At 28.8% G+C, this 23,894-nt stretch overlaps 1 protein-coding gene across 1 annotated transcript in view; it reads left to right on the top strand.

The window, feature by feature from the left end:
- LOC100215974 (uncharacterized) overlaps nt 1-23,178 on the top strand; it is a 48,432-nt gene extending 25,254 nt beyond the window's left edge. The window contains exons 6-9 of the mRNA XM_065801621.1: nt 14,253-14,353; nt 14,866-14,943; nt 22,585-22,680; nt 22,968-23,178. Of these exons, the coding sequence (XP_065657693.1) occupies nt 14,253-14,353; nt 14,866-14,943; nt 22,585-22,680; nt 22,968-23,017 (325 nt within the window). The 3' untranslated portion in view covers nt 23,018-23,178. The remainder of the gene's footprint in view (nt 1-14,252; nt 14,354-14,865; nt 14,944-22,584; nt 22,681-22,967) is intronic.
- Nucleotides 23,179-23,894: the final 716 nt, after the last annotated feature.

The raw sequence follows: 23,894 nt of genomic DNA, 5'->3' as shown, positions 1-23,894 counted from the left end.
TATATATATAATCAAAATATCTATTGTCATAGACATGTAACATAATGCCTTCTTGCCTACTTGACATAACAAAATGGGTGTCTCTAGTCAAGCAAAATGTTCAACTGACCTTCACCCAGGTCAATTAAACATTTTGCCTTATGTTAGCAACTTACTAACAAAGTAGTTAGTAGAAGAATTTGGAAAAAATGGACATGCTATTTTGCCATATATATTTTTTATCTTTTTAATTAATTTATTTAGTTATTGTATTATAATAAGTGTTTGATTGCCATTATCTAAATTGCTACTTGCAAGTTACAGTTTATAAAAGTTAACTGAATGGTTGTTTTATCATAGATCAAGTAAATGTTTGGTGAAAAATAATTTTATTATGGTTAGTAAGTTGTATCAGTTCAATACAAAAGCTTTAGACCACTATTAAACAAGTCTTTTTCTTTTTCTTGCTGGTAAATCTTTAGCAAGATAAAATGCAACAACTTTTTTATCAAAAAAGTCTGCATCCTTAATTTTTACAAGGTTTAAAAATTCTTTTAGCTTCTCTGTCATCCATGCTATCTATTAAATACATTGTATACGGGTATATAAAAATAAAAATTAAGGATATTTTTAGTAATAAATCTCTTTGTTATCATTAGCACTTTGCATATATACAAATCAGATCTAGAAAAACGCCATCTTACTTTCAGCACGTTTTTTCCACTCATCTCCGTGACGTATTCAAAATATTTTAACTTAAGAAATTCCGTGTTACAATAGGGCCGCAAACACAACACTTTCCATCCATGTGTCATTCACACAACAGTACTTTCAATCTAATCCGACTCAATAAATAAAAAGATAGCAGCTTATTTGGAATACTGTTTGATAAAGAAATCTTTATCAAACAATATTCCAAAAAAATGTTTTAACTTCAATTGGATTGGTTTATCAGGTTTCATTAAGGTTTTGTTCATTTTTTCTTTAAACAATGTTTCATAATTTAAAGAAAAGAGAGTTTTTTTTGTATTATAGTGAAACTAATATAATTGTAATTCGTTCTACAAAAGATTTTATTAAATTTTTCTGTCTGTTTCACCTAAGTTTGTTTATGATATTCAAATTGTTCAGTTTATTTTGCTTCTATTAGTTAAATTACACTGAATCTTTTTTTTTAAAATAGTGTTTTTTTTTTGTAAATAGTGTTTCGTATTTTTATATATAGGAAAGAGAATTGCTTTAATATTTGTTTGATATTTATTTCTATATATATATATATATATTAAATCATTACAACTAATTATTATCTTGATTGCGTGTAGTCTTCTTGTGTTGTTATTTCAACCTCTATTGAGTTTAGCACTACAGCTTTTAAGTGAGAGTTTCTCATGCGAAAATAGTCTCTTAGGGAAAACTTTAGTAATCATTTTCTGTGTAATTCTCCAAAGGGATTTACTTATTTTGCAATCGCTAATCGTTATTCTGAATGGTTTTTAGAAATTATTGTCCAGAGGAAATTGTTTGCGCAACAATCATTATACCTTCCTTTAAAAAATGCATGTTGTAATATAATGTTTAGGTTTCCTTGAAATTCTTCCTGATCTTGTGATAGTAATGTTGCAGTTTGTTGATTCATCGTGATTTGTATTTCAATCATTGTTCGTATTTTTCAACAGATTTCTTTTATTCATGAACACATCTTTTGTTCATTAGTATTGCTGTCATCATCTGATAAACCAACATCCCAATCTACTTCCTCCTTTGTTTTTATTAGATGTCTTCTGTTTCTTCTATTAACATTTCCATTTAAAATTTCTGCATTAAAACTTTGTAGTTGTTTGCTCTCAACAACTTTTCCTGGTTGCTATTTATTTCCATCATGGATCGAACACTGCCCCCTCGCTTATGTTTTGTAGCGTGTTTGCGTTTTTGTCATAATATTTTTTCTGAAAATTTTGAATTTTTTCAGGATTGTCACAATTTACTTCAAGATAATGACAATGGCACCAAGATGATGAAGATGATGACAGAGATGTTGGAAGTAATAATCTCAATCTTCTTCCACTAATGAGTTGAGCAGATGATGGAAAACTGTCAACAGGAGTATTTTTTACCTCTAGTAAATCTATGTATAGATCTTGATTTAATCTTTTTGCTTTGGTTAGCAAGTTTTTTCTATTTGCACATGTCTCTCAGCCATTCCGCTTGATTGTTGATACTGTGGACTACTAGTTATATGTTTAAACTCCTTCTCTTTACTAAATTTTTGGAATTCTGAAGATGTGAATTGTGTGCCATTTTTGCTCGGTTTTAGCTGCCGTATGCATATTCAGGAAAAGATCATTCTTAGTTTCTTTATCACTGTTTGTGATTGGTTGTTTTGTAATCTTTCGATTTCCCAATAACGACATTGTAATAGTCATGTAATAGTCGACCATTATTATAAAATCCTGATTATTCCAGTGAAATAAACCAGTTCTTACAATTTAAAATGAATAATTTGGTATTTCACTTGATATCATTAATTCCTTTGTTGTTGTTTTTTGAGTATTCTTGTGAGTTTACCTATTTTGTTGGTTCATCTACTCTTGTTATTACTCCAATTTTTTTCCATTTCATCCAATTCAGTTTTTATTTTTTTTTCTCAAGGTGACATAAATTTTGCTTGAGGAATAAATAACAGGATTTGAGTCATTCTTCAACTAAATATGATGTTCAGATCCAATCACACCTAACCCATTAAATAAATTTGTATACATATTTAGTATTTGTTCTTTTAACGCTTTTCCTTTTTCCTTTTTCCTTCAATTGTTTAGAGCATATATTTCTTTTTGCTGTCAGCACTTAGTTTCGTTTGTGTCTACTTCATTTAGTAGTTTGATAGTTTGCAAGTCTTGGGAAGTTTGTAAGCTAAAAACGAGTTTGCTTGTTGTTTCCACTACATAAAATTTAACCAACTTTTTATAACTTTTGTAGTAACACATTATTTTTGATGTTCCTAGTACTGGAATATTATTTACTAACATCAACTCCAGCTCCAGTTTCGATTTTTCCATGTACCAATTTATTATAATTTTAAAGATTATTAAAGCTTCTTTTTTACAATTCATTTCACCAGATGATACAGATTCAACATGATTTTCAGCAGTGCAATTTTCCTGTGTGTTTTTGATTTGCAGCAAGCCCAATGATTTATTTTGTTACATTTGTGCCAAATGTAACAAAAAAAATCGATGGTGTTGACAAATGTTGGACAGTTTTTTTGTTCGTGTGTTTTATTGCATTTCTTGCATTGCCTTTGTTGTTGTTTTGTATTTGAACCATTATTCATTTGTTTCCAGTTTTGTTTATTTGACTCAACCAAGTCTGTTTTGCTTTTTGATACATTTTTTTTATTTACAAATTTGCTCTATTTTGGTATTTATCCAATTGTCATATTTACTTGTCTTGACTTTATGAATTTCTTTACCACATCAATATCTTTTTCATGTGTAATTGATTTGATTTCTACATTTGAAACTTCTTCAGCTCTGCATATGTTAATTGCTTTTTAGTAAACAGTATTCTTCCAATCTTTCAAACAGTTTTTTTACGGTGATGTCATCAATTTCACCATTGTCATCTGTTTTATTCCAAGTTCATGTGAAGAATATTTCACTTCCTTTTTCACCAATAATAAATAAGAATGTCTTGTATTATCTTTCTTCAGATTTATTTGACATTACTGCTTTTAGATACAACTGCATAGTTTGTTTCCATTTTTTCCATGTAACAGCAAAATTGGATTGATTGAAGTCCATTTCATTCGGCTGTAGTAATAAGTATTCCATTTTCTTTTTTCTTTTTATAGATAAGCACTTTCCAAAATCTTTTTGTAAAATTCTCCACCCCACTTCTAGTAACATGCAATTTTTCGTATTTTTATTTATAGGAAAGAGGATTGCTTTAATATCTGTTTGATATTTATTTCTATACTTATATGCTAAATCATTACAACTAATTATTATATTAATTGTGTGTAGTCTGCTTGTGCCGTTATTTCAACCTCTATTGAGTTTAGCGCTACAACACTTAAGTGAGAATTCCTCGTGCAGAATCAGTTTCATAGGGAATACTTTAGCAATCATTTTCTGTGTAATTCTCCAAAGGGAATTACTTATTATGCAATTGCTAATTGTTATTCTAAACAATTGTTAGAAACTATTGTCCAAAGGGAATTGTTTGTGTAACAATCATTACAAATAGTTTCACTTTTTTTAAAAATTTTTAAAATTATTTAAAAAAGTTTATTTTAAACAGATGCTCTGTATTTTTTTAATTTTTTAATGTTGTAATTGCTTATTATTATTTTTTCAAACTAAATTAGAAGAGCGTGTTATGGAGAGAATAACTTTGTATATAAGAAATTTAAAATTTATAATAAAATTATTAACCCATCCATAGCTCCGTGCCCTAAGAGCATACAAATAGAAGAATTTATTATTATTCTATTCTTATCATACATAAAAACAAATTTGTTTCACTTATCTAAATTTGAGAAATATCTTTTTGTCTCTTTTACAATATACAAGTTTTTTGAGCTTTGTACAATTTACAGCTTTTCACTAGGGGTGTTCAAAAGTTAGGACATGGAAAAATTTCACTAACAAAGAGGCAATTTTTTGCAGATTTAATAAAGAAATGAAAAACTTTTTTTTTTTTTCTTTTTTAATTTTTTTTGACGACAGACGACAGCCAAGTTTTTGACATGCGACTGGAACTTTAAAAAATCAGAATCGATATTCTAGAATCGATATTCCAGCTGGATAAATCATACATTTGGACTTTGTTTTGTCATGGCCTAAAATCTCAAAAATTAGCCACAATTCAGCAGTGATGAAATTAACCAGTTCTGGCTGCTTGTCGTGTACAGACATGTCTTTTATTTCAGGTAAGAAACCTTTATTTTTATGTCTATCCATGTCATAGCCATTTGGTAAGAGTATGTTATAGAGCTTTTTGGCAATCCTCCCTTTTCTTGTTCAGTTAATAAATCATCTGAATTTGCCAGCACAATAGGAACAACAGTTGGATCCAGGTACCAGCTATGGTTTCCCCGTAATTTGAGCACTGCATTTGCAGCAGATCATCTTCAACATACCTGGACATTTTCCAAATAGAATTCAAGTCCTGATAAAGAAAAAATTATATAGTTTTGTAATTTTATAAATTTATAGTTTTAATGCATGAAATTTAGTAATATTCAATTTATATTTAAACTTAATATTTATATTTTGTTTGAATACCTGTAACCGAGTAATGTCTGGTTTCTAATTAGTCAGAAACTTACATGCATAGAAGATAGCAATAAACTTGCCCATCCTGACAATGAGAGCTGAATCCAGATCTATAGCTTTTGCACAGAATCTTTAGGAAGGAGAATTTTCAGGTAATAAATACTTTTGGCCATGAATCTGGGATTGTGCATAGCACCAGGTTTCTTAAACTTGCAGATAAAGCTTGGGTCCAGGTAAATAAGACATAACTCTGCTAGCTCATGGTAGTCATCTCTCTACCAGTTTAAAATTTTATTATGTTTTTATTGAATGTTCCCTATATCTAGATACTGTAACGCAATCAAAAAAATGCTACTAAACATTTTGATACTACCAGCAGCCAGTATTGCTGCTGGTAGTATCAAAGCATATAGAGTGGACATTTTCAGCTAAGTTCATCTCCTTCAAAAGGTCACTGATTGCATTAAACTGGTTTAGGCCAGTGTCAGAGTCAATGCCTGGTGCACCTAGCATACAATTCTTGCCATCAAAACTTTCAAGTGCACAGATCCTGTCCTTTGCTTTATCACAGTGATCAGGTATTAAATCCTTTATTATTTTGCCATTAAAATGTATTTCAAGCTTGCCATCTTTGTGGTTAATGTGATACTGCAATAATTTTTTTAATTTTTCAAAATCTTCATCAAGTATCTTTTTTTTCATTCTATATACACTTGAATATGAAAGAGGCAGCTTATCTAGATTAACTCTCCCTTCAATAACCAACTTTGTTATGGCAGATATATTGGCTCCCAGAGCTATTCTGATTGTGTTATGTATGGTGTCTTTGCTAACGCCAATATGTTGAGATTGAGAATTTGATGTGTTTTGTTTTTTGGCAGGACTAGGCTGATATTCACTGCTACCTGAACTAAGTGTAACAGATGAATTTGAATTATTAAGTACAAAATCCTGGGCATCTATATTAGAAGTATTCTATTAGTCACCTTTCTTGATCTCTCTTTTCTTTTTGATTTGAATAGTCAGCTTTGGCTTTGTCCAGATCTTTGATACACATCTCGGGATCTGTTATCTGATCTCTGATGAAGGCAATGTCATTTGCTTTGTCTTCCTTGAATATAAACTTATCCATCTTGATAGCTTTAATGAGTGTCTTGTTGTCAGTGCTTGCCCAAAATAATCCTTTAAAAAGTATAGCAAGTTATGTTAGTTGATATAATAAAATGACAATTTCTTTGTTGTTATGATCAGTAAGTAATTCCAGAATGTTCAAATCCAGTTATTTGTTATAATTTATGTTAGTTTATGAAAATTACACTTACCTCTTAATGAAGCAGTAAACTCTTTCCTGGAAGCGATTGATCCTTGGCTTGTCTTGTGCTGTGACTTCATTAGATTCATATACTTTGTGATACATACCCTGATATTCATGATCAGCCTACAAGCACTAATAACTGGGAATCCAGATTTATACCACCTAAACATGAGAGATTCTAAAATGCATTCATTTTGACACTGCGCTCTTACTGTGGTACATACAGTTCTCTTTAAACCTTAACCGCGCTATTTTTGTAACTAGAAGAGAAAAATTATATAAGTCTTGAAATTAACTTTAAACAGTCCCTAAAAAGCAAACAAACAAACATATAAAATAAAAATTTGGGGGGGGGGGCGAAAATTTGGGTGCGTGACTTTTTCGTCACAGTGAGCAGAAAAGGAAAAAAATATTTAAAAATTTAGAAATTAAAAAATTAGTAAATTCATATATTTTTATTGACGCTAGTTGCAGTAATTATTTATTCAGTTATAAAAACTAAATTATGCAAAACATCATAATTGGTCCTGAAAATTAATTTTATTTGTAACAAAATTGCAAAAAAAATTTGAACAACAATTCATATTGACTAGATAAATAATAAAAAAAATATTGATTCCTTCAAGCACTCGTGATATTTGAACTAGCTCAAACTGTCTAGTAACAAATACCGTATATATTAGGTATTTAGGACTAGGTAAATTATAATACTGTAATTTGAAATCCTTTTTCTAAAACAAGCTTTTTATAGGTCTGTTTTATAAAAATATTTATAATACATTAGGTTATACTCCATGAAATTTCATGAAACAGTTAGATGTCGAATTAAGACATAGATAAGCATCGCACTTAGTGCACTTGATTACTGGCGCTGCCTTACAACTTGGAAATCTGCATCTCCCTTTTGTTGTTACAATTGGCCAATGACCGAATTGATCATTTCGAATAGGTTTAGGGGGAATTTTAGTTGCAGCTCCTCCACCTCCCTTAGAAACCTTTGCTCTCTGAACCTCATCAACATCAATTGATGGTCTACCTTGCTTGGTTGGAACTTTGTTTTCACGAGTAAGACACAGGGCTATTTGATATTTAAATGTTTGAAGTTTTATAATCTTTCTAGGATCCGTTATTCCGCTAAGTCTTGCGTCTCGCCTGAATGTGTTCCATGTTTGAACGACTATGGTGTCAAGTAAATGAAAAATTATCTGATGATACCATTTCTTTGATCGTACTGGATTTCTATAAAGGGCAATGAGCATGTCTAGCAGGTCCACTCCTCCCATACACTTGTTGTAAAGTTTCACAACATCCGGACAATCAACATCAATTCTTCTTTTAGTCACTCTGTCATAACGACTTATTTTGCCAAGGGGTGCTATGCCAGCATAAGTAGAAACTAACATTACCCCACAGTTATCATACCACTTTATTGCTCGCACCTCAACATCATTAAAGAGAGTTGTATGAATAACAGTCGCACCTCTCCCTTTCTTTTTGAGTTCCTTATCATTTGGCACATTGCAACTAGGTAATCTATTCAACCGAGCTGTGCCAACATAATGAATAACTTCTTTTCACAAATTGATACAAGATTCATACCTGTGAACCAATTGTCACAATATATTTTGTGTCCTACATTCCTAGGAATGTTTTGAAGAAGTCTCAGTACAATATTTCCTGATGACATAAATCTCATAAATCATCATTAATCTCAAAATTATTGATTAGTCCATCTACCCCGCATAACACAAATATTTTATAGCCTTACTTCTTGGGCTTCTTTTGATTATATTGCTTGAGCCCCGATTTACCTTTTAAAGGCACAGTTTGTTCATCAGAAGATAAATGTTCCCCTGGAACCATTTTTGAGAAGTTTGCATTTAATGTATCAGCTAAAGGCCTAATTTTAAAAAGTTTATCTGAGCAGTTTTTAGGACGTTTCTCATTATCGACCACATGAAGATTTTTTTTTATATTTTCAAATCTCCTACGACTCATGACATCTGCTACTTTATCATAACGCATCTCTCTATCCCAATACATTCGACTACAACTCATTTTTACAATACACATCAATAAAATTATTCCAAAGAACTGCTCAATTTCCTTTTCATTTACATCTAGAGGCCTATTTATTTCACATTGTAGGGCATAACGATTTGACTCTACAATAATGTTTGATAAAATTTAATCATCCAATATATCAAGTAAATATTGAATTGGTTCTTTTACGGGCTGACCTTCATATAGTTTTCCAGTGAATGGAACATTAATAGTGGGTATTTCATCTGGATCCTTTCTTTTCCAAATTTGGGGTCTTTTTTTATTATGATTACCTCTAGGACCATTCGATGTGGCAGCCGCAGTGGGACCATTTTGTTCATCAGGTTCATCTGGATTTTCGGTTTCACTTTCTTCTGTAACTTCTGAATCATCTACACAGAAAAAATTCCATTTATAAGTAAATATTTCTATATTCAGAAATAGGCCTATGATAGGTAAATAATGCGGAAATTAATTAATTTGTGTCATTGAAGTAAATTAATTTATGCTTAACGGAAGAGTCTGAATCTTGTTCTAACGCTTCAAAAGGAATTGTAGGTTCAGCTTCATTTTCTGATTCATCAGAGGATGAGCTGTCATCAGGATCAGAGTCAATTGGAATTGGCGCAGCAACTCCTTTCTTCCTTCCGTAAAAGAGTTTTGAATTGAAAGATGCCATAGTATCCCTAACTTGTTTGCCTAAAAATAAAAGAAAATTGTACTTTTATAGTAGACTATTCTGATAATTTAAAGCATAGTTTTACATACGCAGGTTGCCTACGTTTATAGTAAGTACTTTTAGAAAATATTGAAAATAAATCGATATAGAAAAAAATGTTAGGAATATATTTATTATTACTGTATAATAATTTTCAATAGTATATAATAATATGCAAAACCTGCAAAGTTAGCCTATTTAGTTACACAGTATATTGTATGAAAATATTGATCCATCAATCTTTACCATCTTCAAAAAATTCAATGACATTACATAAATAAATCCTATAAGGGGGGGGGGGGGGGAGGAGGAGCGAAGGAAAAAAAACTGTCAAAAACATAAATACACTAATCATATAATCCCTACAATATTTAAAAATGCAGTATTGTAGTTTTTACAGCAGCCATTCCATGGTAATTGATATAACTACAGCTATGAAAATAGGAACCAAATTTTCTATAAAAAGTACCTTTTTTTACCACCTCAACGAATTCGTCACGAATGCATTTTTAGTCATTGTGTTCATAAAAATATAATTAATAAACTTTTTTTTGTACCATTATACTCTACGAGCAGTACATAAAAAGATATATTTATATCAAACACTTACCTCTAAAATTTTGGCTTCCAAGCAGTCATAAACAAAGGATAAACACACAAAACACTTTAATTGTTCACGTCTCACTGATGATGACAGCTCAAGTATGCATTTCTCTCTATAATTGACTACCCAGCATCACATGTTTTCTCTAAAGCCAATGAAATACGTGGGCTTAAACAAATTCAAACAATCACATCATTTCCCAGCTTTACAGGGTAAAAACCAGTGCGCTACGATATCGTTACAAAGCGCCGTTTAGGGTTAAAAAGCAAAAGGTTACCGTATACATATTTTGCTATTTTTTTAAAATATTTATCATTTAAATTGTAGTTTTAAATTGAAAATTATTTGGCTTAAGTACACTTTATTTTAGAACAAATTGCCTACCTGAAACCAAGCTGGCAAAATATCAGCGAGTCAATTTTTTTGTTCTGTGGTTTCTTTTCCTGGAGATACATCAGGTGCTTCAAAAGATCAATCTTGAGATGAAGCATAACAGACATCAATTTTGAAGACTTTTCAACAACAAAAAATTATTCTCTATTTTGGTACTCTAGCAGCTTTTTTTGGGCTTGTGAGAGCTGAAACAACCACTACCACTGTCAACAGGCTCTAATTCTCTTTTTCTTGTTCTCATTTTTTAATTTTAAGAAAAATTTAAATGATTTACATTGAATATCTTGCATATTTGCCATTTGATTCAAAAAAAATTTTACAAGTACTATAACAACTATACAAATACAAATTACAAAGTAGCTAAATCACAGAAGAATATTTAATTTTTATATTAAAATTCACTTACAACTCTCTACAAATCTTCTTCTATTATTACTAAACAAGTCTTATCTATTTTTAAATTTTTTATGACTTCAAGATTTCATCATTATTAGCAAGAAAACAGAAACGTGTTTAACCAGAAAAACATGATTACGTCATTAGTAATGATGCAATCATATTTTTTCTTGTTAAACACATTTCTGTTTTCCTGCTAATACTGCTAAATCCCTTCCAATCCTTATTGGTTGTTTCTAATAATGAGAAAATATAGATAAATAGAAATAACCAAAAAGGGTTGAGAAAGATCTCCCTCCCCCTTTATTTTTCAGAGATTAACTGGGGTGGTCTCATCCCCCTCCCCTTTCTTTCTTTTTTTTTATAGGCAGTTAAACAAAACTCTCTGTTAACTATTATGTTTCTATAGATTATTTAAGCATACATAAAAAAAATCAGAATTCTATTTTCATCAGAAGACCCACTGCAAGAAAAACATGGATTTCATTGATTGATTGGTTGCAACCGGTAAAAAGTGTCAATGGTTTCAGGTCTGGCGCAAAGCATGAGAATGAACCTCTAATGATAACTTTTGGTTTGTCTTTTAAATAACATTTGTTAAGATAAAATCTAGTATTTTTACTTTTTTCCCAGTATATTATGCAATTTATAAAAAAAAAGTTTTTTAAAAACTTGATGAGGCCAGTGCAAGGTAAAAAAATAATTAAAATAAAAAAAAAAGTTTTTTATTTCTTTATTATAGTCTGTAAAAAATTGCCTATTTGTTAGTAAATATATTTCCATTACCTAACTTTTGAATACCCCTGCTTTTTATATCATGTGTTGTCAGTTTTTTACTCAAGGAATCTTTATTTAATTCATTTTTATATTGTTCATTTTGACTTTAATAAAAACTATAACTTTAAAATTTCCAACTCATTAAACAACCATTGATTATTTGATTTTTTGTAGTTGGAATATCAAGATATATATTTAACAAAAATATTACTTTGATTTTTGTATTTATTTTTTATTTTTTTGAAAATTTGCTTAGAATAGCTTGCTAAACCAATTGGTCACGACGTATTTTAATAAATACAGTCTTTTGAGTTTTTTTTTTTTTTTTTTACACATTGTCAGAAAGTTTTTTTCAAGCAAAAAATTTTAAATTCAAGCAAAAAAATAAATAAAAAATTAATAAATAAAAAATATATAAATCGAAATCTAATCTAAGTTCTTGTAGGTCATTAAATGTGCAATCAAATTAATCCATCAATACAAATAAGTGGTATTGGATAGTTTATTAACCACATAATTCACCAAAATATAATATCAATAAAATAGTCTTGCATGCTCCATTTATGATCTAGAAAAATACTTTATATACTAGTTAATTTTTATACTTTATATACTAGTTAAACTTTCTTTACTATACTATATATATATACTTTACTATACTTTTTATACTAGTTAAACTTTTTATTTTTGATTGCTGTGAGTTAAATAAGGAACAAACCATTGTTTGAACAAACCATGTTTATATGTATATGTATGTAGGTAGGTAGGTATGTATGTATGTATGTATGTATGTATGTATGTATGTATGTATGTATGTATGTATGTATGTATGTATGTATGTATGTATGTATGTATGTATGTATGTATGTACAGTCACAGACAAAGTTAAGTAGCATTGTTGATAAAATCAAAACTCGAACAATAAAAACAAAATTATTTACATCGGGATCTACGTAATTGCAAAAATTTTATACATTTTTTTAAATTTGGTTCAAAAGAGAAAAAAATAGTTATAACTTTTTTTAACTCATTGCAAAAGTAACTCTGTCAAATGAAATAAGCTATAGTACAATTTTTCTGTGCAAAATAAATGTGACAAAAGTAAGAACATCTATCATGTATGATCTTTAATTTAGTACTTTGTTGCGCCACCTATTGCTTTTACAACTACTTCTAAACGTATTGGCATGCTTTTTAAAAATTTTGACATGATGTCAGCACCAATTGAATTCCAAGTTTTACTTAAAACCTTATAAAATTCTTTGATATTTGTTTGTTTCGAAAGAGGTATTTTAGATTTTAAAATTCCTCATAAATTTTCAATGTGGTTAAGGTTCGCGCTTTGTGGTGGCCATTTAAGGATGTTAACTTTACTTTTTTTGAGGAAATGTTGTACCATTTTGCTGGTGTGCTTGGGGTCGTTGTCTTTTTGAAAAAAGTATTTGCGATTTAAATTCAATTCTTTAGGGAATTGACATTTTTTGAAAGCAAATCAACATACAATTGTCCTATCATTATACCTTTAATGTTCACCAGCCTTCTCACGCCATTTGAAGCGAAGCATCCCCAAACCATGAGTGAGCCACTTCCGTTTTTTTAAGATTTCTATCTAAGAGTGCATCACAAGGTCAAGTCTGTGCCAAACTCTTTGTTGTTTTTTTAAGCCAAAATATTTGAAATTTACTCTCACCAGACCATAACACTGAGTTCCAAAATGCCTCACCCTTAGTATGCAGTTTTGCAAATGCTAAACATTTTTTTTTTGTTTATACCACTAATGAGGGGTTTACTTATTTGAAGACAGTTTATTAAACCACTTGAATTTAGTCTTCTCTGTACAGTTTGACTGGAAACGTTTATTTTAAGATTTTCAACAATCTGTCCTTAGGTTATTGTTGAATTTGTTTTTGCTATCCGTGCAATTTACATATCAGTTCTTGTATCATTTCTTAGGGGGGAGACCAAGTCTTTTCTGATTTTTAACAGAACCAGTTGTTTAATACTTTATACACATCTTTTTAACACCACTTACTGATATTTGTTATTTTTTAGCACATTGCTTGTTGGTTAGGCCCTTTTTCCGATCACAAATCACCCGAGATCTGATGTCCAATGAATAATTTTGATGATAAACCATTATTATTAGTTTTACTTTTTCTTGAAATAAACTCCAAAAAATATAGTTTAAAATGCTTACCTTTAATAACTTTAACAAAATGTTTTTCATAATAATCATTTTTAATAAATAGTTATTGACAAAACATTATATGTTTCTTACTTTTGTCACATTTGTTTTGGACAGAAAAATTGTAAGATAGCGAATTTCATTTAATAGAGTTACTTTTGCAATGATTTAAAGAGTTAAATCATTGCAAAAATATTTTTTATAAATATTTTTTTTCTCTTTGGAATCAAATTTAAAGAAAAACATAAAGTTATTGCAGTTATGTAGATCCAGACGTAAATAGTTTTGTTTTTATTGTTTGAGTTTCGATTTTATCAACAATGTTACTTAATTTTGTCCGTGACTGTATATATGTATGAATAAATGTATTTACTAAAAGCAACCATGTATGTATCTATGTGTCTGCTGAAAGCATCAATGTTTACAATAAATGAGATACAATAGGTCTGCAAGTTTGTTATTACTTTTAAGTATAGTTATAAGTATATATAAACACCATCCATAAACATTGCATTTTCCATTATGTAACTATAAACTATAAATTGATAATTATGTTTATTTTTAAGGTACTCGCGTCCTTTAGATGTAGGGATGTATGCTGACAGTTTGCTTCCACTTAATGATACACAGTACATAGCTGCATTAGCATACGGAAATAATCTAACAAGTATGATATCTATTTTTATGCTTTAAAAAACAACTACATATCTTAACTAAATAACATATGAAAATAAAAAAGTTTTTAGCAATGACACATGTATGTATAACTTTGTATTTGGTTCATAATAAAAAAAGTTTAAAACTACATTCAGAGAGTGATTTCAAAGAAGACAAAATTTTTGTCAGAATTCTTCTTGACTCATAAAAACTATGCATTCTTCATCATTTCTTGAATTTAGAAATCAGGTTATTTATGGGTTCTTGTTTGTGCCTTTTAACGAGAATATAGCTCTAAAACTCATTTTAATGGTTTTGATGCTGTTAGGTAGCAAGGTATTTTGAAATCTGTTGCCACTCTAAGAATGACTAAGAGTCTTTAAACTATTATATTTATCTCTACAGTTTAATGATAAATTTAAAAGAATTTATTTATTTTATAAAATTGTATTGTCAAATTTTATTTTGAAAAAGTTGATAAATTTGTAATGTGCACTTGAAATCCTTTGTCTATTTTTTTAGGCCAGGGATTGTTAAGACACCACAATGACAAGTTCTCAACTAATTATACTATAGATTGGACTAATAATGGCATGCCAAGTGAGTAAAAAAACAAAATCTTTTAATAATTTAAAAAAGGCAATGATTTCTTTTAAGGTTTTTCATTATTTATTAATTTTATTTTTTTAATTATATTAAATTAAGATTTGAATAAAAATTAATATATATGTTTATATATGTGTGTGTGTGTATATATATATATATATATACAACCCTCGGAATTAGGAAAAATGAGGTAATAATTTGCCGACCTCAATCTTTTAGAGGTCGGCATCAGGTCGGCAAAAATTATTTGACACAAAGGTCTTACCATAAAACATAGAAACGAGATCGGCAATTTTTTGCCAAACTCAAACACTTTCAGGTCGGCAGTTAGGTCATTGCCAAATGCCGACCCTTATTCCGAGGGTTGTATATATATATATATATATATATATATATATATATATATATATATATATATATATATATATATATATATATATATATATATATATATATATATATATATATATATATATATATATATATTTATATATATATATATATATACATTTATATATATATATATATATATATATATATATACATATATATATATATATATATATATATATATATAAATTTATATATATATATATATATATATATATATATATACATTTATATATATATACAATTAGTGCCCCAAAATCCCCACTTTTTTAACCGAAAAGCGAAGACTTTAAACATTGAAATAAAATACCTTTTTTTTTTTTCTATAAACTCTTTAAGGTTTAAATATTGATTTGGAATTGGTTGGAAAGTTAAGTTTTTAATAAAGTGCATTATTTTGACCTTGGAAAAATGGGTGAAACTTTCTAATTTTACATAATTTTATTGATATATCAATTAACTAATTTTTTTATCTCTTGAACTTTCCTTGACAAATTTTATCTAATTCTTGTTTACGAAGACTAATTTAAGTCAAAATTCAATTTTAAAAATAATTTCTAATATAGGAACACCCTATAGGAGGGCTAGCAGTGAGCGGCAGAGGATTAGTTTCTCCCCACCCCTCCATCCATTTTACTTATTTTTTTTACAGAATATGTACTACTGTGATCAAAAAGTAAGGTGAATTTTTAATTTAAACTTTCCGCCTTATTCGAATCGTCCAATATTTTTTATTTTTAAGTTGGTAGGAATGTCATTAACATTTGCGCCAAATTACATGTCAAACTCATAATTATTTTTTTTTGTTTACGCTTGTTTCTGAAGTACCAAAAGTGCATTCGGCGATTTTCACGATGTCTAATTTTGTTGAGCAAAGAAGTGCTATTAAATTTTGTTTGCGGAATGATATTTCTGCTGCTGAAACGTATCGAATGTTGCAAAAGGCCTTCGGTGAAGAGACTATGTCTCAAAAAAATGTTTACAAGTGGTACAAAGACTTCAAAGAAGGCCGAGAACGTGTTGATGACTTGGAACGCTCCGGACGACCATCGACTTCGATTGATGATCGCCACATCAACAAAATCAAAGAATTGGTGCTTGCAAATCGTCGGTTAACCATTCGAGACCTTGTTGACATGGTTGGAATATAATTTGGGTCGGTGCAAGCGATTTTGAAGGATCATTTGGGCCTCAGAAAACTCAAATCACGTTTGGTGCCGAAATTTCTCAATTTCTTTGAAAACGAGCGTCGCGTTAAAACGTGTGAAGCAATGCTTTCTGACTATCAAGACGTCTACAAACAAATTATTACTGGCGATGAGACTTGGGTCTACGCATACGACCCTGAAACAACCGACCAATCGAGTGAATACCGTGAAAAAGGCGAGCCGAGACCGAAGCAACCACGTCAAAGTCGCTCAAAAATCAAGGTCATGTTGACTGTTTTCTTTGATTATTGTGGTGTCGTGCACTACGAGTTCCTTCCAACTGGCCAAACTGTCAACAAGGAATATTATTTAAGCGTTATGCGACATTTGCGTGAAGCTATTCACAAAAAGAGACCGGAATTATGGGCCAATAACTCTTGGATTTTGCACCACGATAATGCGCCTTCGCACACAGCACTGGTTCTTCGTGAGTTTTTCGCCAAAACTCTACCCATGTTGCTCCACAACCACTGTATTCACCCGACTTAGCACCGTGTGACTTCTGGCTGTTCCCAAAGTTCAAGAGACCACTCCGGGGAAATCGTTTTGAGTCCATTGAAGAAATCCAACATGAATCGGCACGCGCATTGAAGGCTATCCCTACCGAGGACTTTTCAGCATGCTTCGAAGACTGGAAAAAACGTTGGCAAAAGTGCATTGGGGCCGGGAGGGATTATTTTGAGGGGGACGATACAGATTTGGAAGAATAAATAAAGATTTTTCATTTTATAAAAAAATTCACCTTACTTTTTGATCACAGTAGTATGTACCATTTGCCTTAAAGTTTTATTTTTACATAAAATTTGATTAGATTTTTATATAGGCGCTGCAAAATATGTGTTTTAATGAAACAATTTTATTTTGTTCAATCTCAAGTAGCTGGGATAGTTATGGTAAAAAAATAAATTTTCTGCTAAGAAAAATATATAACAACATTGTTAAGGTCAACAAAGATAAATTAGTAAATAATCAAAACAAAATTTTCTTCAAACAGTTTGTAAAACTATAACTCAACATACCTTTCTTTATGTCTTTAGTGAAAAATCCAACATTATATCTTGTCTTTTCTCTTCATTGTGAACAGAATTAACAAATTCTGACACAAGTTTAATTGCCAGTTCAAAGCAGTTGATGACCACATATATTTGGCGAACAAATTCAATGAAAGTTTTAAATTAGTCGATAAAGCCCCAAAAAGATAAAAGACAGTTTAGTCAAGGTTTATCATGGTCTTTACTCATATTTAACATACTAAAAATAAACCACAAGCTCCTACCAACCAACTGTGGCAAGCTAGGTGGTCTCTCCTGGGTGAGGTCTTGACCTTTTGGAAGAATTGGATTTTCAGACTTCTCATAGTGTGTTGGAACAGGTTGTGAGAAAAGAACTTTTGCAACTTTTTCTTAAAAGGTACAAAGGAAACAAAAGAAGAACGCGCAAACCATATAGTATAAAATATAAAAATAAATTCTGCCATTTTACTGATTTTTTTGTAAACAAGCTTTCAACTAATAGGGCAACTGATTATTTTTAAACTTGAAATTTAAGCTAATATATAGACTTTGCCATAAAACATTCATGGGAAACTGATATTGGAGCATAAGCATTAAATCCTACATCTAGACATAAGTAGGTGAGTGTAAGTTCTACTAAATCTTTATAATCACCTCTTGGAAATACTAAATTGGCAAGTGCATATTTGCAAAGTTAAACAGTTTTTTAAATCGGTTTTTCTAGGTTCCTTTAAATGCAACTTTTTCAAACTTTTTGAACTTTAATTTATCCACGTTTCCAACATTTGATTAATCCATATTTCCTTTGTTGCATTCCAATTAACTTGGAAAACTTTAAACATCAGATTTTCAGAAGCATTTTAGCAATGTGAACTTTTTCCCAACAATGTTTACAGTGAAGCTCATAAACATGTTTTCGACATGCAAGCTGTAATATAATTGAGCGCTGTGTTTGACAGAATCTGATGTTTGTGCTGGAATATTTTCCTGTATTAATTGCAGTTGTGTCAAAACACAGACTTTTTATATAAGTTCTTAGCTTATATTCATCCAACATGTTTACTAAAGTGTCATAATGAGATTTACCAGTACCGTGTTTTATTGGCGACATGCCAAGAAACTATAAATCACCATTATGATATTTACTATAACTGTAAAACTCTTTTTTGTTTTGTACTGTTGGTACAAAACAAAAAAGTATCCTGCAAAAAATTTCCTTCAAAGTGTGCGATTATTGGAATATTACTTTTCTTTACAGCTTCATTATAACTTCTCTATATTTAGCTGCACTTGTATTTACTGATTTCTATTTTGCATGTCTGATGGTGGATTCAAAAAGAGAGAAAACTGTCAAGCTGCGCCCAGAAGTAACTACAATGTCAGTGAGCAAGTACATCATATTTCTAGATGAGTTGTTTTTAGAAACACATGTAATTGCAATTTGTTTTGCAAATACTTTAGGTAATACTGTTGAAGCACTAGAACCTGATTTAATTTCATTTGCTGAATAGTCAGAATCCTGACCGGAAGAGACTTCACTTTGTTCTGATGATAAAAACTTAGTTTTCTCAGTTTGCTCCTCTTGTCGCACAATAAATGTTAAATATCTTCTTTTCCATCTTTTGACCTTATGCTAACTCCTTTGAACTAAGTATTGCTGTGTTGCCTTTTTTATTTTTTTTTTAACTAGATCATTTAATAGTTTCCTAGAACATATTTATTGAATTTTTTTCCAATTGCTTTAAAAAATTTTAATGTAGCCTCATATCAGAAACAGAGTGAAAAGAGTCAAGTTAACAAGTTAATATAAGCAAAATTAAAATTCAGTAAAAATGAAAAAACTATAGTTATATATTATTTTGCAAACCTGATGTGCTTGTCGTAAAATATGCTGCTGTCAAATCCTCCATCAATTCATGGTTTCTTTATAGCAAAAAGGATGCATTTCTGAGGACATATTGCTAAATTTTCTTTTTATTTTTTATTATAAAGTGAAAGTTATAAATGGCAGTTTATAATTAAAAAATGTTCTTAGCTTAAGTAAAAGTATGGCACAAAATCGTTTTTTAATCTTTTCTAATTTTTTTTTTTGAATAAATAGTAAAATAATTTTTTTTTGTGACAGACAAACCTGTGAGTTATATTCGATCGTAGGCGCCATTCTATTTAAATATATTTACAAACTATACTAAGTTATTGCGTTTTAAGCTATTTTTCTTGGTCTAAATTAGTACATATTTTTTTAGTGTAAACTTCCCAACAAATTCCAAATTAATATTCATGCCTTTTTGAGTTCATAGACAAAAAAATTGATATTTTATTTCAATGTTTAATTGTAAAACCGGGGACCTTAAAAATGAAATTCAAAAATTTTTTGAACATATATATATATATATATATATATATATATATATATATATATATATATATATATATGTTCCTATACTTTACAGCTAAGAAAACATGTTTGTGGTAAAAAATGTTTAATACATAATTTCTATAACTTGCAAAATAACTAAAATATTTACAAGTATAAATTTATCTTTATATAAATTAAATTTAAACAAAATAAACAATTAAATTAAATTCAAAATACATTTATATCAAAAATATATAAAATAAAAATATATTCTTTAAACCAAATAAAAAGTTAAAATACATTCTGTAAGATAAATTATTTATATACAAAATATAATTTAAAGTTAAGAAAAAATAAAACTGTAAGTATTAAACATTATGTATAGGTTTAATTAAGACTCATTCATAATGAAAACAAGATTAAATGAATTGTTATTATCTTTGTTAAATAATAATAGATCTATCATCAGGGGATCAAATGCATATGATCCGATACAAAAATGTTAATTTTAGATTTTCAAATACAAATTCAAATAAAAATTTATCTTATTGGAATTTTTCAAATATAAATATGAATATTTAGAAAAAATACAAAAGTTGTTTTAATATAATGCTAATAAAGTGGTATACTAAATAGAAGAATGAACACACATATTTTAACAAACATCCCTCAAAAACAAATTTTGAACTTATTTTAGTGTTAAAAATAAAAGAAAAAAAAATTCCCTTAGTTTTTGCCAAAAAAAAAAAAAAAAGATCAACCTAGTTTATTAAATTAGTCTCATGTGTAAGATGTCGTGAAAACATACTTTTTCCTATAAAAACTCTACTCGGAAATTAAAACCTGAAACATACTCTTCAAAATTAAAAAGGCAGTTTTGTAATACAGAACTATATATTAAAAAAAATTTGCCCAGATTTCTGAAAAAGACTCATTTAAAGAAACTCAGAATTCAAATAAAATAAAGTTAATTCAGAAAAGAAAAAGTTTAATATTTAATTTATCATTTTACTTATATGTTATTTAATAACAATACTTTTAATATAACAAATATACTTAATATAAAATTTAAATAACGAAAATTAAATTTTTTTAAAAATTTAAGCAAAGAAGTTTGTAATAATGCTTTTAAAGTATAAAATGTTTAAGCAAACTCTTTTATAATGGGATATATTTAACTTTTTAACTTTATAACGTTTTATAAATTATAATTTGCTTTGACAAATCTTGTTTAGGCTCTTCATTTTTCATGTATTTTTTTTTTTTTTTTTTTTTTCGCTTAACAAATTTAAATTTTTACAAAACAGGTTTTTAATGAGACTGAATCTTAAAAAGACCTGATCTTAACAAAACTGAGCCTACAATTTTTTTGTTTACATATGTTATTCTTTTTTATTTATTTATTTTTATTTTGCTAATTTAATTTGAATTATCTTTGCTTTGCTGATTTGTTTTAGTTTATCTATTTATTAGTTTAGCTTTGCTTCTTTCTTACGTTTATAGTTTTTTCTTTTTTTGTTTTTATTCATGTGTGGCTATAATGTTTATACCACTGAAATTCACAGTAAATATAAAGGAAGGCCGCACTATATTTGCGTCTAATAGTTTTATGTGGGCTATGTGTGGAAAGCATGTCAGCTATATAATAACCGCTCCTCTTTAAGAGCTACCATTGATGCCGTCTCTATTGGTTCTAATAATAATATTTTAATACCATATTAGGTTAACACATTTTCTAACTAAAAAGTATATTGTTTTTTTGTATCGGAATTTGAAGAAAAGAGAAAACATTTTTGAAATTCAATTTCATAAAAAAAATACAACTTAACACTGTGAGTATTATATTAGTGCAATCTCACAAATCAAAGTGATTTGGAGTTTGCACTCATTCAGTTGATAGGCAGTTTGAAAGTGATTTACACATATCAAAAATGTCTCCAAAAATATTGAACCTATGATACTTCTACCATTTAAAACCACACTAAGAAAGAACGATTGCCTCACCATATTATTACAGAAAAGTTTCCTGTGGGCTATGTGTGGGAAAAATATATATAAACAATTGTAATGTATGTATACTTATTCTTACATACAGATGCATAATACATATCAGTTAAAAACACAAAGAGTGAGGTATTATGCTTTCTGCATTTCTTTTTAGTTTTTTTCATAATTAAATATTTATTAAACTTTTCATAAACATTCCTACTTATTTTTGTTCTGTATTCATTCACCTTAATCTAATAAATATTGTGTTAAAACTGATGAGCCTCTTTATCTAGCATTTTTACAATGAAAGTTTGCTCATTTTTTTGGCCATTTTAAAGTTGTAAAAACAGTTTTTTTGACTTGTGAGCAACAGGTTTGCACATGTGTTTAAGTAGGCCAACATTGTTTGCAATGATGACCATTATGAATAACGGTTGCCTTGTATTGTTATAAGTGATATCAGAGAAAAAGTAAAATAAATAAAATGATATTCTGTTTTTGCAGCATACCTTATACATTGTATATACAGTATATAAGGTATACTGCAAAAAACTCTACAAGTTTTTTTCTCCTTTTCTAGTATAATTAATAACTTTACAATTTTTTTTAATAAGTATTATTATTAAACTCAACCAATGTTTGTTAACATTTGTTTTTGAATTACTTGCTGTTATAGGCAATCCAGCTTCTGCTACGCCGACACCAGCTTTTTCTACACCGACACCAAGTAATACTACAAGTAAAACAAGGTCATCTGGGTTCATTATCAAAGGTTTCTTTAATTTTCTTCTGTTTAATTAGGATAAAAATTTAATATTTATAAAGTTAAAAAAATTTATTAGCTTGGTAATCGAAAAAACATTTTACATTTTGTAACCAAGGTTACAAAAAAAGTGAGTTTTCTAGTTTTGTCTTATGTAAGAAATTTTTTAGTTTTCTAAAATTGTTGAAAAGAAAATTGTTGCTTTACTTTATATTTATTTTCATTTTTTTTTTTATGTTTTTGTTTTTGTTATGTTGATAATTAGTAAATTATAACTTTAGCCTCACTTTTTTTAGCCTCGATTATGTTAGCATTTACATCTTTTATGGTTTTTCTGCTTATTTAAAAATTCATGTGGTAATCTTTGATGATTTGTATTTACAATTTTTCACGATGATTTTTCAACAGTATTTTAGTTTATAAAAATGTCAAACTTAGATTAGTATATTACAGTATATTAGTTTATTTGTTAAACAACAATTTTTTTCAAAATGAAATCTTTTTTAATTGTAGTTTTATTTGTAACAAAAACCCAAAATACACAAAATAGTTTGAGCAGTATTAGTCCTGTTTTTTTATCAAAATTGATTTGAGACTGACTATATAAGCCGACTTTTTTTAAATAGTATATTTTATGCTTTTTTTATTTGAGTCACCCTCAACGTTGGTTTATCCAACCTAATTATTTTTTAAACAAGCGAAAAAAAATTACATTTACGCGCTTTTATTATGCATTAAGGTAAAAATTAAAATATAACATTGTTTTGAAGGTTAGTACAGCCAATTTTAATGCTGTATCAACTGCGCTAAAAGTTTCTTTTGTTTTTGAGGCAGCCCTTACTTAAGAGTCATTGTCAGTAAAAATAAAATTTCCTTATGATTACACTTTTTGTTGTCTAGAAATCACGGTTCTAATACCTAATTGTCTAGAAATCACGGTTCTAATACCAGAAATACCGCTAAATTTGAAATCTTAAATGTGCTTTGAGCATTAATGTCTCCTAAGGCCATAGCTTGCACATAAATTCCTTAGTTGTTTTTGAATGCCACTAAAGCATACATTGATTTTATACAAAAAAAAAACGGATTAAGTTGCCAATAATGGATTTTTGAAGTTAATTCGCTTTGTTCAATTACCCATAACAATCGTGGCCTAAGGACTGCTAATAATTTTATATATTTTTGAATGAATAAATTATTTGGTTTCTTTATACCTGAATCTT

The sequence above is a fragment of the Hydra vulgaris genome, chromosome 07 (genome assembly GCF_038396675.1).
Source record: "Hydra vulgaris chromosome 07, alternate assembly HydraT2T_AEP".
Classification (NCBI taxonomy): Eukaryota; Metazoa; Cnidaria; class Hydrozoa; order Anthoathecata; family Hydridae; genus Hydra; species Hydra vulgaris.
The sequence above is the reverse complement of the archived record's forward strand: the minus strand, read 5'-3'. Positions and strand labels throughout refer to the sequence as shown.